At 44.8% G+C, this 19,565-nt stretch overlaps 1 protein-coding gene across 1 annotated transcript; it reads left to right on the forward strand.

Annotated features, from left to right (window-relative positions):
* The first annotated feature begins 4,816 nt into the window (after nt 1-4,816).
* LOC146495619 (uncharacterized) lies at nt 4,817-18,269 on the forward strand. Its single transcript, XM_085144246.1, has 3 exons — nt 4,817-4,969; nt 5,073-9,517; nt 17,933-18,269. Exons 2-3 carry the CDS (start codon nt 5,619-5,621, stop codon nt 18,267-18,269), a joined length of 4,236 nt encoding a protein of 1,411 aa, XP_085000372.1. The 5' UTR covers nt 4,817-4,969; nt 5,073-5,618.
* The last annotated feature ends 1,296 nt before the right edge of the window (nt 18,270-19,565 follow it).

The raw sequence follows: 19,565 nt of genomic DNA on the forward strand, positions 1-19,565 counted from the left end.
ACTATTTCTATAAAGTGCTGCTGCTTCGGGACTGTAACTTATTTACCTGTCCAACAGGTAAAACTTTCACCTCACTTAGAGCTCAGTCTATTGATCGTTAAAGCTTTGACAGGTAAAAAAATACGGATTTGATCAGAAAATTTAGGCCTCTCAGGAAGTCGAAAATCACAAAATCCGACAAATGTACAAAACTTAGGCGAACACAGAAGGACAAATGTCACAGGTGACTCTTTGAAAGTGTGATCGTTTCTATCTTGATAGAAACAGCAGGATTATATACAAACATGTTCCTGTTATTGTTGTTCCTGCTTCCTGTTCCACTGAGCTCGATGTTCGTGCTGCCGATGGTTTCAAACACTCACTGAATCACAGTTTTTCTACTCATGGATCTGTATGACGTCCCAGAGAGGGGATATCTCCCAGAAGCCCCACCCATTATGAAAGCTGGGCAATCAGAACATTAGCTTAAAGGAGGGAGGAGCTTGTTTCAGACGAAGCAGGAACTGAGGCCCAGAATCAGATAAAGAAGGATTATTGTGAGCTGTGAGTCGTACAAAGCTGCTCTGGTCCACCAATGACAAAGGAGACTGAATGTCTGCCCTGTAACTATCTGTTGCATTTATGTATTTGTAGCTCCAGGGTCTCGGGGGTGGGCAGCAACACCCCCACCTCCACCTGTCCACAGGGGACAGCCAGGTGTTCCCAGCTGGGAGACACCTTCCTTCCTTCTTTCCTGTTTGCATTTCCACAGCTAGCAGCAGCTCAGCATCACGTCTTTTGTGCTCTTTTATTTTCTCCTGATCCAGTTTCCGCCGCGTCTCCTTTCCCCTCACGCTCCCTCACTGTGCGGCGGACGCCTCGTGGCAAGTGGAGGGGAAACCGGAGGCTGATGAGCCAACGTCATATTTGCTCCGTCACATATGAGGCTAATAAAGCCAGCTTCAGTCTCTATTTTCTTTCATTTTTAAGGCTAACACAAGGAGGGTTCACTGATGTTTGCGCGGTACTGTTGCAGTGTTGCACCTCTGTCCAGACACGCAGCAGGAGGTCAAACAGGCAGGAGAGCGTGAGCTCGAATGACTGTGACGTCCTGTTCTCGCACTGCAGACCAAACAAGTATGCACATTTGTACAAATGACCCCAGGGTCTTCTGGATGGCGCCCTCCAAAAACGCCGTATGAAAACGGTGTTGCAGCATCACCAGCCTCAGCTCGCTGCAGCTGCAGCCTGTTCATGTTAAACACACGTGAATCCCTGACTCTTCTTCTCTGATGAATGAACTGCGTCTGTGGACACTTCCTGTCCAGCCTTCGCTTCAGCCTCGGCTCCTGTTTTGGTTTATTCAGGTGAGTAAATGTGGCGCTACCTTTTTCTCATGTGAGCTAACAGCTAACATACTGTATGCTGCACGTCACCTGCTCGCAGTGCTTCTCCTCGTCTGTGCTGCACGCACACACCGCTGCGTGACTGTCACAGCGCTGACGCACTGATGCATGTGGACGAGCTCACAGGCAGCAGGGCTGTGTGTGTGTGTGTGTGTGTGTGTGTGTGTGTGTGTGTGTGTGTGTGTGTCCTCCTCTGACCCCCCGGCTGTTCTTCTGTCATGCTGCTCTCTCTCTCCTCCTTGCTCACTCGCTCATATCAGACATGTCATCCGCCGCAGAGCGCTCGGACACACTCGTGGGAGCCGCCTGACCCAGATCTGTCTTCTTTGCCCAGTTGACCACACACACACACACACACACACACACACACACACACACACACACACACACACACACACACACACACACACACACTTGACATTTGGGTCTCTGACAGGACATCAGGTGAGGACAGAGGAGCCCAGGTGACGGAGAGAAGCGGTGAACCTTTGCTGTGATATCGGCCCTGTGAGCCCGTGAACACGCACACGCTCGTCTCCACGCCGTGTTCGCCCGGCACTCTTTTTTTTCGTGGCTTTGGAGGCCTGACTCAGAGGCGTGTTTGTTATTTGTCCTCCTTTGAACAGCCAATCAGGAAGTGGATGACGGGATGTTGTCATTACATCCTGTTTGTGCGTTTACACTTGTTTACTTTTAGATTGGTTTTCATTCCGGTTCTTTCTGGTCACTGATCCTTCGATCAGAGATGATCAGGTTGTTTTCTTAAAGGCAACATAATGCATGTAAAGAATGTGCCGGGTGAGCACAGAGTCGAATAAAAAGTAGGGTTAATGTTAGTGTTGATGATTTTAAACCGTTTGACTTATCGACAGGCGATGCTGCATTTATGGAACTCAAAGTTAAACTGCTGTAACGTGATGAAGTCAGATTTCTCTCCTTAACGCCATCGAGTCGTTCTGAGCCCCTAAGAACAAGCGTGTCACGGGGCACAGCTTTAATATAGATCCTTTATTTATCCACGTAAAAAGTCTGATTCCAGAGAGCTCGGATCACCAGGGCAGCGACAGCAATCACAGCCCCACAACGATATTTAAACACAGAGGTAACACGGGTCATTTCAAAGATATTAGACCTAAAACTGACACGGAAACACTGGAATTCACTTTCCAGCACTGCAGCAGCCCTCAGAGTGCAGCAGCCCTCAGAGTGCAGCGGCCCTCAGAGCGCCGCGGCCCTCAGAGCGCCGCAGCCCTCAGCGCAGCGGCCCTCAGCGCCGCGGCCCCAGGGTCTTTCACACATTACGTGTTAACCTTTCTCACCACAGACGCACTGCCGTCACCCAGGAGGGTGCAAAAAGACTTCTGCTGTTAGAGGAGGTGTTGGGAACGCGGCATGCCTCTGGAAACACGTTCCTGCTGAGTTTACGGGATTGGTCACTCCTGTCGGGAATGCTTATTGGCGAACAAATTTCCCTTTTCTGACTCTTCCAATGATCAGGTGCTTCGTGATGGAGCGTCGTGAACTTTTCCTCACTTTTAGTTTATTTTCTATAAAAATGCAGAAACTTTGACGTCAGGACTGCCGCTTTGTGTTTCGGCTCGACGCACACCTCGGCAGCAGACTCGCCGGCGACCAGCAGGTAAGGCGTCGGTGTTCGTCAGTCACACGGCGCCCCGTGAAATCCATTAAAGCTCCTTTGCCCGGCTCAGAGCTCCATGAACGCTCAGCTCTGGTGAATTAACGATGGATTTTCAAACGTTGGTGGTTTGTCTTGATTGCTGAGCGTCATTATGGAGCTTTCATTACTGCGTGCTGCAGAGCTCTCAGCGAGAGGCTGCTCTCATATTTAAAAAACACACTTTTCTCTTTTCCTCACGATGATTTTTCTGCTCCGGGACTGAAAGTTTCGATGTGAGGAACCTGCTGCACGCCACCAAACCACAGATCTTCCTCGGGAGGAGGCGGGAGCTCCTCAGTAGTAATACACCTGCACTTTTTTTGCCCCCCCCCCCCCCCCCCCCACCCCCCCCCCCCCACCCCCCCCCCCCCCCACCCCCTCACCCCCCTCACCCCCTCACCCCACCCCACACCTCCCACCCCACACCTCCCAGACATTGAGGAAACAGGACCTCCAGACTAGGTGTCTTTTGTCTCTTCGAGAACTCTGGGAAGTAGCTTGGGGAGTGTGAACCTTAAGGTGTGAAGCAGTTGTGTACTGAGGCTAGACTAATTTTATAAATCTGACAATATCTCAGCTTGCTGCGATGCATGCAATTTATTTTGAAAACGGCACAAGTGGGAATTTCTTCCGAATGGGTAATGTCGGCATGTTCACAAGCGTTTTATTTAATTTAACTAGTTTTCTTTCCAGGGTTGATGCGATCATTTTATTTAAAAATCGGGATTTCGCAATGTTGAACTAAGGCAAACCTGTCTAGACAAATGGTAGGGGGTGGGGTGTAGTAAGGTTGATGGTGGGAAACAGGACCTCCAGACTAGGTGTCTTTTGTCTCTTCGAGAACTCTGGGAAGTAGCTTGGGGAGTGTGAACCTTAAGGTGTGAAGCAGTTGTGTACTGAGGCTAGACTAATTTTATAAACCTGACAATATCTCAGCTTGCTGCGATACATGCAATTTATTTTGAAAACGGCACAAGTGGGAATTTCTTCCGAATGGGTAATGTCGGCATGTTCACAAGCGTTTTATTTAATTTAACTAGTTTTCTTTCCAGGGTTGATGCGATCATTTTATTTAAAAATCGGGATTTCGCAATGTTGAACTAAGGCAAACCTGTCTAGACAAATGGTAGGGGGGAGGGTGGGGTGTAGTAAGGTTGATGGTGGGAAACAGGACCTCCAGACTAGGTGTCTTTTGTCTCTTCGAGAACTCTGGGAAGTAGCATGGGAGTGTGAACTTAAGGTGTGAAGCAGTTGTGTACTGGCATTGTTCCTGGAGAAGGTATTTAACCGAGACCTATGCGAAGCTCAGGGTGAACTCAGCATTCGTCGCGACAACATCACTTTCTTTGAGACCATCAAAACTATCATCGTTCTTTATAACATGGACATCTTAAGCGGTAAGTAAAACAAAACCTATTATTGTATTTTTAAAAGTGTTATGTTAACATATTATAGGATATTCAAACTATCTTTTTTCCTAAAACAAAAGCTTAATTTTCAGGAGTTCGGGAGAACGGCACAGCACCCTTTTCTTTAGAAACGGGGGATTTTAAAGATGGAACAACATCTCTAACAGGCACAAGGTGTGTACAGAATTACGCGATTTTTAATCGTATGTATGTTTTAAGCTTGCGATTGTTTTAAATTATATAATAACAAGTTTTTCTTTGATTTGTTCCAGGGTTAACAAACTGAGCAGGAAAACATTCAGACACCGCGACCACAGAGCCCATCCTTACAAAAGGTATGTATACAACGGGGTGTATAATTGTGTATTTAAAAAAACAGCAAATGGGTTTAAACAATTCCAAATGTTCTAAAACCGACCGTTTTACACATACAGAGCCACGCCAGAGAACCTTATGTGCGGAGAACCAGGGCCGTCAGGAATAACGCACACTACAAGGTATATATATAAATTAGATAAAAAGAGATAGAGAGGGAGACACGCTTATTCTGTTTGAAATGGGTACATGTATAAATGTTTTAACACATATCTATCTTCACAGACTGCAGCACAGTACCCCTCCACATAATGATCAGGACACCGTACTCCAGACGTTTTTGGAATGTTTAAACAGTATCGACCTCCCAGAACAACAAAAACCTGGAGCTTTGTGCAACAGTGGAGAATCAGAAGCGATCTTCATCAGCGGTCCTGCAACACCCCCGAGTGAGTGCTTGCCTCGTGATTTCTCTGATGTTTTTGAATACAGTATATCAGATTTCGATCTTGTTCATATACCCACCCCACCAGAATGTGTCAGAAATAGCATTGATTCACACGTAGATTTTGAAGACGACGGTATAACAGACTCTCAAATATCAGAGGCGTATGATGCTTACATGAAGGTTTCAGACGCTCAACCTGTTGAACAGAGTCATATAGCTTCATTAGTTGACAAATTATGTTTGATTGAAGCTAGACTCAATCAATACCACCAAGAAGCACAGATACAAAACCAACAGTTTATCAAATTCATAAAAAAAGTGTGTAGTACATTAGACATCATCTGCAGCAAAATTTCAAGTCCCTGACTTTTAAAATCCAGACCATGGACCCTCCAAATAAATTATTTAAACATAATAACGGAACCTCCAGTCCTGTTAGATGTTTTGACTTAGAGGCTTTTATGCAGTGGGCTGAAGAAACAGATAACAAATTAGACAATATTGTAGCTAGACTTAATAGTGTGCCTGCATCAGCCTCATCTGATACACATCCTCGTCAGACTGTTCCTACGCCTGCTATTGCTGATGGGTCTATTGTTGTTGTTAATAATAGTGGTAGTACATCAGGTGATGCTCGGACCACTGTTGTTACTGATGCTAACCGTATTGCTGCTGCTGCTGCTGCTGTTATTGAGTCTGTTACCGCTTCTACTAGTACTACAGACGCACATGCGTGTCCGGGCACCGCTGCAACACCACACACCCCCTCAGTCATTGTAAATTTCTCACAAAGTGATACTATCGTGATTGAGCCCGTTGTGCAATCTGGATCTGGCAGGCGCTCCCAGCCACACATTAGAGAGATACCTAATTTTAATGCTCGCGAATTGCGTGAGCGCCTTGATTTTAGGGGTATAAGTCTTGATCATCCAGAACAAGTACCTGCGCGAGTGCGCGAGTGCTTAGCCAATGTGGTAGACCGAGCTGTGGCTGGATCTCAACAGGGCAGCGTTCTAAACGTAGTCCTGCGTGGCCCCTCGCTGGCTTCAGATGTTCAGGCTGTTTTAAACGCTGATGATCGGTATGATCCAGAGCTGTTTCTCGATCGAATTGCACAAGTTATGCAGAGTAATGATGAATCTATCGGTGATGATGAATTAGAGTTTATTGTCACGGTAGCTCAGAACAGTAGTGGTGGGGCTCGCTTAAGACTGGCACAAATCCCTTATGATGAGATTCTCTCAAAGAAAGGCAGACATTTATACACACCAAACAACACACACAACAATTTGTGCTTCTCCCTATGTATAGCACATTCATTAAACTCATCAGCCTCTGAGCTAGAAAAACTCGCTACAGCTAAACGGATGCATGCTGAAGTAGGTCTATGCGACAAGCAGCAAGTATCATTCACAGATGTCAGTAAATTTGAGAAGCACTTCAACATTAAGATTGTAATCTATTACCACACAGAAGGGCGTAAACGCCTGGAATGTTTTTTCACACATGAAGAGCCAAACACAAACACGTTGATGATGTATCTCCATAATCAACATTACCACATGATTTTAAACCCAACCGCTTTTCTTGGTGCATCCTATGTGTGTAATTTCTGTTACAGTACATATAATTCACCATTACATCATTCCTGTAAACATAGATGTAACACATGTTATACACTCTGTCAACACCACAGGGGTCCCACAGTGAAATGCAGCGACTGTAACCGCATCTGCAAATCACAACACTGTTACCAGCAACACAAATTACCAGAATTAAAACACAACATGATCCCCTGTGATAATATGAAACATTGCATGCACTGTGGCACCACATATAAAGAATCCAAGAAATCGCCACACAGATGTGCCCAGCCTAGATGCGAGCACTGCCGCGAGCCTAAATTAACCGGAGACTCCGAACATCAGTGTTTCATACAGCCTGTTGAAAAACAGAAGCCTACCGATAAATACATTTTATATGATTTCGAGACTAGGTACCACAACGGTAAACACGAGGCTAACTTTGTGTGTGCGTCTGATCTGAAGGGCAATAAGTTCACATTTAACACATTAAAGTGTGTGGAGGCGTTTGTGCAACATTACAGACGCCCAAGGTTTCGTGGGTACACTTTCATAGCACATAATGCATCTGGCTTTGACAACTACATACTCCTCGAGTACTTTGTCAGACAGTGCATAACACCTAGTGTCATAATGAGCGGCAGCCGTGTGATTTTGATGTATGACAGGGACTATGACCAGCGATGGATTGATTCGTTCAGCTTTTTGCCCATGGGCCTTGCCAAAATACCCTCTGCTTTAGGTTTTCAAGATCTGCAGAAGGGCCATTTCCCACACAGGTTTAATACGAGGGATAATGAGCATTATGTGGGCCCGTACCCAGACCCCTCCTTCTACGGCTATGAGTACATGTCTGAAAGCGATAAGGTGCGATTCATGGAATGGTACCAGGTTGCCTCACAGAATCCCTTTGATTTTCAGGCTGAACTCAGGCGTTACTGTGTTAACGATGTTGATGTCCTGCGTAAAGCATGCAGCATTTATCGTGACACGTTACTGGGTTGTACACAAGTTGATCCATTCATGTATACCACCTTGGCTGCATTTAGTATGGGTGTGTATAAAACGCTGTTTCTGCCTAGAGACACGCTCGCTCTCACGTATGACGGGGCATACGTTGAGCAGAATAAGACGTTTTCTAACGTCTCTATCGAATGGCTTCAATATGTGTCCCACACCACCAACAAAGTGGTAAAACATGCTCTCAGAGGAGGCGAACAGAGGGTTGGACCGTATTTTGTGGACGGTTTTGACCCCACAAGTAATACAGCTTATGAATTTGCAGGATGTTTTCACCACGGCTGTGTTAAATGTTACCCCGAGAGCGAAGTTAATCCTGTCAGCAAAGCATCCTATGGACTGCTGCATCGCATGTTTTGTGACAAAGTTGATGCACTGAGATCACAACACAGTGTGAACGTAATAGTGATGTGGGAATGTGAATGGGCTGCCTTGAAGCAGACAGACCCTACAGTTGTGGCTTTCATGCACACATACAGAAAGCCAGAACGCATGAATCCCCGAGACGCTCTTTTTGGAGGTCGCACAAATGCTATAAAGCTGTACCACAAGACTGGTTGTGATGAAAAAATATTTTACTACGACTTCACCAGTCTCTATCCCACAGTGCAGTCTAAAAAAGACTATCCTGTAGGACACCCTCAAGTCATTTACACCAACTTTGACAAGCTAGAAAATTATTTCGGCTTTGTTAAATGCACAGTGCTCCCCCCTAAGGGTCTTTTTCACCCCGTCCTTCCCTACAGGTGCCACGGAAAACTGATGTTTCCACTCTGCAGCATGTGTGCTGAAGACCAAAACCAGCATACTGCATGTGGACACAGGGACAGTGAGCGGGTATTGAAAGGCACTTGGGTCTCATTTGAGCTTGAAAAAGCTGTTGAGAAGGGATACAGGGTTCTTGCTATTGATGAGGTGTGGCATTTCCCCAATAAGACCGACACCTTGTTTAAAGACTATGTGAAAGCCTTCCTAAAACTCAAACAGGAGGCCTCGGGGTATCCTGAACACGTCAAGACACCTGACGAACAGAAGAAGTACATAGACGAGTATTATGAGAAGGAGGGAATAATGCTAGACCCATCCAAGATTTGTGTAAATAAAGCTGTTCGTAACTGTAACAAGCTGTTGCTAAACTCGTTATGGGGTCGTTTCAGCATGAGGTCAAATATGGCATCATCTGAGCTCATTACAGACCCTTCCAGATTTAGCCAGCTAATGTTTAGCGACCAGTACGACGTGCGTCAGTTTTGTTTCATCTCTGACGACGTCGCAATGGTGCAGTGGCGGCATGCTGATGGTAGAGCTTCCCGTGTTAAGGACGTTAATGTTTTTGTCGGGGCCATGACCACTGCACACGCCAGACTCATGCTGTATGATTTGCTAGACAACTTGCAGCAGCGCGTGCTGTATTGTGACACGGACAGTGTCATTTTCACGGCACGCCCTGGCGAGTGGATGCCTCCTCTAGGTCCGTTTCTGGGGGATCTCACAAGCGAATTAGACTGTGGAGAGGGTGGTGTGGAGGATTACATAGCGGAATTTGTTTCCGGTGGGCCAAAATGCTACGCGTATCACACATCGTTGGGCAAGACCCAGGTCAAATGTAAAGGCGTGACACTGAACGCACTAAACTCAAAAGTTGTCACCCATGAATCCTTGAAAGGTTTAGTCCACAAGTTTGTAACCAATCAGACATCAGACGCACACCTAGTTGCCGTGTCTGATAGCATCAGACGCGATAAAAAGAAGCTTCATTTGAAGAATAAAACCATTGTGAAAAAAGTTAAAGTTGTTTACAATAAGCGCCGTGTGCTCCCAGACTATACAACTGTACCTTATGGATTTTAAATTAGAACAGGGGTTTGACGCCCGGTTGCAGCACCCGTTCAGTATGGTGGTCAGCGGTCCCAGTAACTGCGGCAAGACTTTTTTTGTTAAAAGCATAATTGAAAATTCTTCCCGGATTATATCATGCAGCATTGACAATATTGTATATATATACTCATGCTGGCAGCCATTATATGACCAGCTTCTTAAGATAAGAGACATAAACTTTGTTAACGGTATACCCGAATCTCTTGCTGATGACACCCTTCTTCCTGCAGAAAAGAACAATTTGTTAATTATAGACGATGTAATGAACGATGCAGCTAACAATTTAGAAGTTCAAAATGTGTTCACAAAGTATGTGCATCATAGGAATTTGAGTTGTATATATCTAGTTCAGAATTTGTTTATTCAAGGAAAATCCAGTAGAACCATTTCCTTGAACACTAACTATCTAATATTGTTTAAAAATCCAAGAGATAAATATCAGGTTATGCTTTTAGGTAGGCAAATGTTTCCGGGTAATACTAAATATTTTATAGAAGCGTTTAATGATGCCACATCCACAACATACGGGTATCTTTTAATAGACTATAAAGCTAAGACCCCGGACTATTTAAGACTCAGAACAAATTTACTATCAGAGCGTCCGGTTGTTTACATTCCAAAACAAAAATCAGCAAAGAGGTGAAAGGATGTCATCACGCATGCGGAGGAATCTGTCTCTGTTGGAGATGATATACAGGGCTCCTCCTACTCTACGCAGAGTTATTATTAGTAATTCAAACTTAGATTTTATCAATGCGCTGTGTGAGATAGCCTTTAATGTATTGCATGGTAACATACCACTGACCAATCAGCAGTACAAACAGCTGAAAAAGAAAAAATCAATAATCAGACTGATTGCAGACAAAAAAATAAAAACTTTGAAAAAGAGAAAGACAATCAACCAATCTGGAGGGTTTTTACTGCCGCTATTAGGGGCTGCAATCCCTTTCATAACCAGTCTGATAGCAAACAGGTGAAAATGGAACATGTGCAAAAGATGTTTTTGGTACCCCAACACCAGTTGGACTTAATAAAGCAACACCAGCAGCAGCAGCAGCAGCAAACAGACAGCATCAGACAACAGTCTCAGAACGAGTTGGACAAGGAGATGTTACAAGTGTTACAAGATTCTGACATAGATGTGTATGAGAAGGCTAAAAAATACAGCGATATTCTCCAAAGATACCTTACCCTTGTGAGACAAGGTGCCCGTGAAAAGAATGTATTGTCTTTATCATTACCTGAACAATTTAACAGGGATGTGCAACCCCAGTCGACGGACACATCGCCTGTTCATGGTGATGCAGGGGTGAGGGATCTTGTTGCGGAGAATGTTTTAACATACATACCTAAAAGGTGTAGGAGGAATGCAGAACTTATTCTATCAGCGGTGAGCCGTTCGCCACACTTGATCTCTTACAACGACAAAGGCGAAATTGTTGTTGATAAACACACCATCCCTGGTTCACACATTTATGATCTAATTAAAGGCGTCACAACCACACACACACCCTCTGAGGGTTTGAGACCTATCGGCTGGACAGAGTTTTTAAAAGCTGTCTCAGATTTAAACGTACCGTTATCAGCCATATCTAACACAGGCATACGTAAGACCGTCGCCATGTATAAAACCGATCACACACTGTCTGAAGACCCTGGTTTTTTAAAACACACACCAAAAAAGATCACCCCTGGTGGACCGCTGCGACATAGTACACTAAAAAAAATAAAGAATAAAAAAAACAAATTAAAGGGGGGTCCTGTAGAGTGGTTGGATTTTTGAATTCAGGTTTTTTCTTATTGCACCTGAAATTGTTTTTCTGCTAAAAATATTTGCTGTTTGGTGTTTTTTCTACTGTAATGTTTTTTTCACTTATTGCTGCTAAATTGTTTTGTTTTGTTTTATTTTATTACTGTTAAATATATTATGTCTTTATTACTGTTAAATATATGTTTTTCTTTTTTATTACTGGTTAATGTTTGATTTCTTTTATTTATGTTTAAACAATGTATGTTGTAAATCTATATATTTATATACGAGATTTGATAATAAATACCATTGACTCGATTATCATGCTCTCATGTTGTTTTTATTATTCTCATTAGTACATGTCAGTATCCGCATTGCACACACACGTAATCACTGCATACAGCAACAGGTTGTATGTTGTTGACAAATCGACACACCATAGCATCATTACAAATTAAATCAGACCCATACATGTTAAGCACACGCTCATAAGATACACCATTTTGCACATGATATAAAAAAAATACACAGTGTTGACCGCATGTGATGGAGAAGTCGTTCTGCACTTGTTTTCCTGAATATAAAACAGTGGAACAGTTTTTTAGAAGAAACATCTTTATTGCTGGGGGAAAACTGTCTAACGAGTGACCAAAACTATCAAAAAAATAACCGCGTCTGTCTCTCGAAATATAAACAGCAAGCCAATGTTCCCCGGGCATCGTAGAAGGGTGGGTGTTTACAATACTCATAGCAGGGAGTCTTTGAAGCCGTTCAGTGGTTAGCTGATCATAGGCTAACACGCCTAGGAAATGTGTGTTTTATTGATAATGCTGCCGATCACGGCTGATAGTTCTATAGTGTTCATGACCGTTTTTGTCTCAATAGTAGTCCAAGAGCACCTGTCTCATGTTAGATATTTCAATGACTGAATCAAATACCGAATAACACAAGAGGTTCACTGTACGGGGTAGTGGATTTCTGAAACGGGTTTCCAATCTCACGTTCCCTGTTTTAATTAACGACACATTCCCTGAATGTCCTTCGTCAGCTTCCAGATTGAAACAGAATAAAGTGTAGCCGTTACCAAAGTCCGCACGCGTAATAGCTAAAGATCTATCCTTTAAATGTCTTCCTGTGGTTTGTATCAGCTGGTAAAATTCTCTGGTATAGTGTTTTCTCTGGAAATTGGGCTGGAATGGTTTAGCAGGATAAGCCTGACTATCAGCATATAAAGACATAAATTCTATATCGCAGTTTTCAAATGAAATGGATTACGCTGGTAGGAGCCAGTGTATGCTTCATTGTCTATAAATGCAATGATCACAAATTTAGGTATCCTACCCATAAATAAATTGTCATTTGTTGATATTCTAGCCCCTGCAGGTATGGAGAAGGTCTTTAAAGACACTCTGTCTACCGTGTATTTTGCGTTTGCATGGTGCAATGCCTTGCTGTGTGCAAGTCTGACGGTCGGTGATACACTAACTTTCTTGACAAAGAGACTGGCTGAGACAATTTTAACTCTGTATGCATTGGCATCCGCTGTCATGAGAGCAAATTCGTCTTTAGAGCGCACAAATTTCAGTGACAGGTCGATTCCATTAAGTAACAGTTTTTCTTGAAAAAACAGGTCTGCATGTACTGGTGCAATCAATTCAACAATACTGCTATTTGCTGTGTAGCCACCTCTGGTCACCAGGCCCTGGTTCTCTCCTTCTATAGATGTGTCATTCATGTGTGATGATGTATCCTTACAGAATAACCCGGTGCTGAACTGTGTGTCTAAAGTGTCCTTATTATAATTGATAAGACATTCTATCACACCTCTGTATGGATATGTGTTGGATGATTGACTAATGAGGCGGTCTCCCAAATTAACATCAACTTGACTAAATATGCTGCATCCAGGATAATTAATAAATCCTACATTAGCGTCCCTAGCCAGGTTTGAGCCATCAGCGTTTGTGATTCTCACACGTGTGTAGATATATGAGTCATTTAGATCCAGGTAATCTTCACCGGACGATGAGATGTAAAACTCGATCGGCCCTCCATCAGTGATTGCAGATACAGGTGGGATTTCGATAAATGTACTTTTCTCAATGCTAGTCTGTGTGTAGGGAACAGTAAACAGGTCCAGCTCTGTTTTTACACATTCTCCAGAATGACTGTGTAACAGTGCCATTTAGAATATGTCAAACTCTGCAGTTTTAGAACGACTGGTTCTGGGTCTTTTCACTCTGCGTGACGGTGTCCGTTTGCTAGCTCTCCTGCTAGGTTTTGTGGTTTTACGCTTTTTAGACAACGGTTGCCCTGGGGGTGGGGTCTTAGATGGTCTGGGCGTATACACATACAATCCGCTACCGTCCTGCTTAGTGGTTGAGGGTCTGGTTATGTTGGTTATGACATCAGACACTATGCCCGATGCGGCTGTTTTTAGGTGTGGTTTGACTATGCTAACTCCTTTTTTAAACAGTGGTACAGCAAATCTAAACAAGCTGCGGAACAAACCACCCAGCCCTGACCCATATTGCGTACTGGTCCCAACATACCCTCCGAGCTCTCCACCAGCCTGTGATAAGTAGTATTTTACATATTTTGAGTCATCAGTGTTGTAGACGGCCATCCTTTTTTTCAAAAATGGTGGGTTATCGGTCGGAAGTGTAACTTGACAAACACCTTGCCGTATAAAAAGGGTATGTGTTGATTTCGATCGTCTTTCAAATCAATTTCTATGTCGTCGATCAATGTCTTTGACACAGGTGTGTAGTGTGGGCTGTCAAATTGTAGAATAGGCAAGCGGCGGTCATCGTCCGTGATATTTATAGCTCTTAATAGCCTCGCGTGGGCGTCACCCACAAGCTGGTAATCAACGATATCTGCATAAATAAAGATGTTATATTTTCCCCCGTATATGTCTGCGGGGTGCGGGGCATATGTGTTTTTATAATGAAGTACAAACGGCTCTCCTGTTTCGAATCCTAGGATTTCCGCCAGTCTCCCTCTAAATGTGAGAATAGTGCCCCTAGGTCCCATAACACAGGCATGGTTAGTAACTGTGTTGTATTGCATTTTAAGGTCTCCAGTGGTTTGGTACTGCTGACATTTAAAATTAAATTCTTTTATTATCTGTTCCACAGATGCATAATGACCCACAGACAGTTCGATCATGGTTACGGCGATGGTTCCATCTTTGACTGGGTCATGAATTTCCACTTGCGAATCTGATTGTGGAAAAGACATCCATATGCGTGGGTACTGTATCTCTATAACAGCAACCTCATACGGCTGATCCAAAACGATAGGTTTTGCTAGCTTTGTTCTAAAATTAGATATCTTATTACCCGGGTAAACATGCGCCGAAGCATTCGAGAAGAGGCTTACATAGAAGCCTGCATTGTTGTTGTTCTTTTTATTCATGCTTTCTCCGTCTATGCTCAGTGTTGAATGAATGTGTGTAGAGCTGCGTCATCTGAGTTAATTACGCCTCAACGATGTCTTTTTCTGGAATCCACGAATTAAAGCTGTCGGGCCATCCTAGCCATTTCACTAGCACATGCTTTTTCCGACCCACTTTTTTTCTAGCCAATATGTTTTCAATTTTAAATGTTTTGTTTTCATCAACAACCACACGTTGTATCTCAGGCTCATAAAATGACCCTTTCAATACCTCTCCAGCTAGATCCGCTAGTCTGTACACTGGGGGCTGTCTCCCTATACGTTCCTTGACTGTGAAAATCTCATCGGTGTAGGTCTGCTCGTATCCTTTTCGAAACTTTCCTCTCAGTTTTGATATTCGTACAGTGTCGCCAATATTAAATTTAAAGCACAGTTCCCTCTGAGGCCTCGTTTTGTACAGCGCGTTAAACACCGACTTCTCATTATCCTTATTCACCTCTGCCGGAGCCATTTGGATAGATCTGTGATAAGCATTGTTATATGCTTGTGTGAGATCTGGTATGACATCTACATATCTCCGGGAGTTGGCTGATGTTAAGTACTTCCACATTCTACCCTTGAAGCTACGATTGAATCTCTCGACAATACTGCATTTAACCTCGCTAGCTGTTGAGAAATGTTTGATATTATATCGCTCCATTAGGTGTTTAAAGGTTGTATTATAAAACTCTTTGCCTTCATCTGTTTGTAGTTTCACAGGGATCCTACCCTCACTAAGTATATCCTCAAAAGCAGCTGATACAACATTCGCTGTCTTGTTTGTTAGGCATCTAACCCATGCGTATTTTGAGAATACATCTATACATGTTAGCAGATATCTCACATTATCATTATCTGACACATATTCACACATGTCAACCAGATCGGCTTGAAACTGTTTGTCGATCCCTGTCACCAATACTCTATTTCTGGGGAAATGGATCCTCACAGGTTTATGGAGTGTGTAAGTGTCGTCTTGTTCTAAATAATGTTTGACCTGAGATATTGGAGGTGTTACACCTGATGCCTCCCCTGCCGCTATACGTAGCTTATTTAAACTGGCCAACCCCGCAGGATGGGCTGGATCATGATATATTTTATGCAATGTGCTTTCCATGACTGTGCAAACCACAAATGACTAAGAAGTTGGTGTTAACACGTCTTTTTATTTAATTTTCACACAGACACAATCACAGACAATGGATACTTGAACAGCACACATTAAACCAGGTGTCTCCCACCCCAGTAGTTTCCAATCATGCGGAGCATGGCTGGTTTAACACGTCGGGCGCAAGTACTTGCTTCTAGCAGGTCCACAATGTTGTCATTAATGGCGCATACTATATTTCGCTCTGATCTCAGTTCACACATGAGGTGTTCTGCAACTCTGCGGATTTGTGTTCCAGTCCCATCTGTGGTGTTTGAGCGTACAAACAGCTGGATGGCTGGGATGAATCGGTCAGTCTTGAGCCTTATCATCACATCGTCATAGTAGGTGTCGAAGAAATACTCAGACAATTCCTGCAAGCAGCTGTGTTGCACCTGACTGGGGTGGCCTGTTTGGCATCCGTAACATGTCTCTTGTAGAAACTCATTCAGCGCCAACATCAACAGGTGGAGAGTTGCGAGTTTGATGTCGATTACAGTTTCCTCCCACAGGTCTGATATGAGGGGGTCCTGCGAGCATGATGGTGAGGGTGGTGGAGTCTGGGGGGTCGGGATTAGCAGCCCTATTGATGGTGACTCTGACAGGTCCCACGACGGCGAGTCATTCTCTGTAAAATGAAAACCACAAGCTCTTAATTTGTCACATAGATACACACGCAACCCCACACACACACCCCTCACATTAAACCTACCAGTTTATTGTTTAGTTGTCGGAAGGTCTTATGATTTTAGGTTTGCACAGGGTAGCAGGCAAACCAGTCTTCGGACAACTCGCCAGATCGTCAAAAACAAGGCGTTTTCTAATACTCTCGTACGCAGTGTTGAGTCTGTCCCTCTTGATCGCGTCGTCAATCTGGCTAAACAGACGCGACAAACCTCTCCAGTCGCACCACTGTATAAAAAACAAGTCCTTAAACCATCTTGTGCGCTCTTCAAGGTTTAGAGGGTAAGGATTTAACCTCCAGTTTTCAAGCCCTCTGGAAGCAATAAGACTATCCCTGTCATCACATGCACTGAGAAAAATAAAGTCTTCAGGGTTGCGATTGAAACGATCAGCCTCAACCCTGTAAAGCTCAGGGCCTGATGCACTGTTCCACTGGGAAACATACAGCACCTCTGGGAAGCCCACATTGTCCAGGTCCGCACACACTACGGTCCGGAAGAGCTTCCAGTTTTTGGTAGAGATGCTTTGGGGTTCCCCCCAAAACAATCCCTCGCCACAATCTACACTAAGCACAACTGTCCCTTCGGTATATTTAATGGTATACACATACCCTTCAGCGCCGCGATATTCTAACTTAAATACAGTCCCATCTACGGCATTTTCACAGCGTTGCTTTTTACGTTGAGGACCCCGGCTGCATACTCCTGTAGACATACCTAGAGCGGCTGTGGCATGGGCGATGTCCTGGCTGGGTGTCATGGTTGATACAGATGGTATTCTGTGCTCCTTAGGTCGGTGAGTCGTTGGGGTCCTTAGCGCGATGTGTCTGTGCTCCTTAGGCCGTGGCGGTGATGGTCTTAGAATGTGAAAGGATCACTTTTATACCTATATAACCTAAGCCATCCCACTAGGAGGAGTCGATACCGCCCAGAGGGTGTGTTTTCACACCTGAACGCGCATGCGCCGAGCACATCTGAACGCGCATGCGCACACGCACGAATCCGACCAAACGGGGTGGGAGGTGTGGGGTGGGGGGTGAGGGGGGTGGGGGGTGGGGGGGGGGGGGGGGGGGGGGCAAAAAAAGTGCAGGTGTATTACTACTCTCCTCCTCATCCTCGTTTGGTGCAGCGTGCGTTGCTCAGAGCTCAGGGTTATTTTTCCACCTGTCATTCAGCACGGGTTTGCTTCTTCAAACAGGTCATCTCTCAGCTGCCGGCGCCTCCGTGCAGGTAACGTCACAGATTTACGGCCCCGAGAGTTCAAAGCGCCGCCGCCACACAAGTGGGCTGAAGACAGAAACCAGCCTGAAGACGAAGCAGCAGAAACACGACTGAGACGCAGACGCTCGATGGCGTGTGAGGACCACCAGGATCCCCTCCTTCAGAGTCAGCACTCTGAGTGTGGCGGTCACCACGGTTGCCTCACACGGGTTCGAATCCACCGCCTGACCTTCCTATGTGGAGTCTGCGTACTCCGGCTTCCTCCCACACACATGCAGTGGTGGGTGAGGTTGTCAGATTGCCTGTCAGATTAGAGACACCTGTCCAGGTGTACCCCGCCACTAGCCCTGTGGTAGCTGGGATAGGCTCCACCCTCGTCTTTCTCCTCTTTCATGGGTCTGCAAGAACCCAGGTGTTTCCTCTCTGTTATCGTGTTGGGTATGTGTTCTTGTCTTTTGGTTGCTTCCTGTTTTATTTTGAAGGGTAGTTTTATGGCGTGCCTCATTGTAGTACTTCCTGTTAATCCCACTGTTTATTCCTCCACCTGTGGCATCACACAAAGGGCCTGAGGAAACTGCTCCTCCATCCACTCCTCAGACGAGGACGATTGAATCCGGGACGAACTCTCACTCCAAGATTTTCCGTGGTCTGTTTCCTGGTTTCCACAGCCTCTGTGGGATCACGCTCTGCATCGCTGAATCCTTAAAGCTAAGAAAGAAATGTGCGAGCACATCGTTGGAAACACGAGTGGGAAAACAGAAATAAGAGCCACACTGTGGAACCATGATCAACACCACAGTGTAATTATTTTAGCCTCCAGTGAGCGTTTACCCAACACTCAGCTCCTTCTGCAGCCACGTGGTGCTGACTCATATTTAACCCTGATTGTATGTGATGAATATTTGATCACATTAAATGTAAATGTGTGCCCAGCTCCATTCACACTGTGGGTTTAGTGCAGGAGAGGGTGGAGAAGTGATCATCACTTCCTGCAGGTCTGTGGAGTCTGTCCTTTAAGCCTCCGCTACCCAAACATGGAGAACATTTCTCCAGCAAAACAGCGAAACTGGAAATCCACAGAAAACAGAGAAGCATCGACCTTCCTGTTGGAGTAAAGGCAGAAAGTCTCCAGTTTTCCACGTCTTCCTCTTGTTCAGTGACAGAAATCTGGTCTGATTTGGACCCGAACATTAAAGTCAGATTCAGTGACGACAGTCGCATCAGCAGCAGATCTCCACCTTTCTACGTCTGGAACGTTTTCATCTTTCTTCTCACAAAATGTTTTCTGCTTCTTGGTCCCAGAAATCGTAGCATTTTGCCCAGGTGGACCCTCTGTGGTAGCCTACGTCACAAAACACCAGCCTCACTTCTGGATTCATCTCCGTCTGCACAACAAGCATGTACGACCCCGCAGCCATGACGCGAGAGGGGAGGGTAACCCCCCGGACAGGTCGCCACTCATTCCTGCTCACACTCACACCTAGGGATGGGTACTGGTGTCATGGCACCGGTTCTGACATAAACAGTAGTAACCAGACTGAAAAGCAGCGCACATTTCAGTGCTTTATTTTTCCTGAGCTGTGATACACTTTAGATTCTAGCCAATCATT

Source organism: Neolamprologus multifasciatus, chromosome 19 (assembly GCF_963576455.1).
Source record: "Neolamprologus multifasciatus chromosome 19, fNeoMul1.2, whole genome shotgun sequence".
In the NCBI taxonomy this organism is placed as follows: Eukaryota; Metazoa; Chordata; class Actinopteri; order Cichliformes; family Cichlidae; genus Neolamprologus; species Neolamprologus multifasciatus.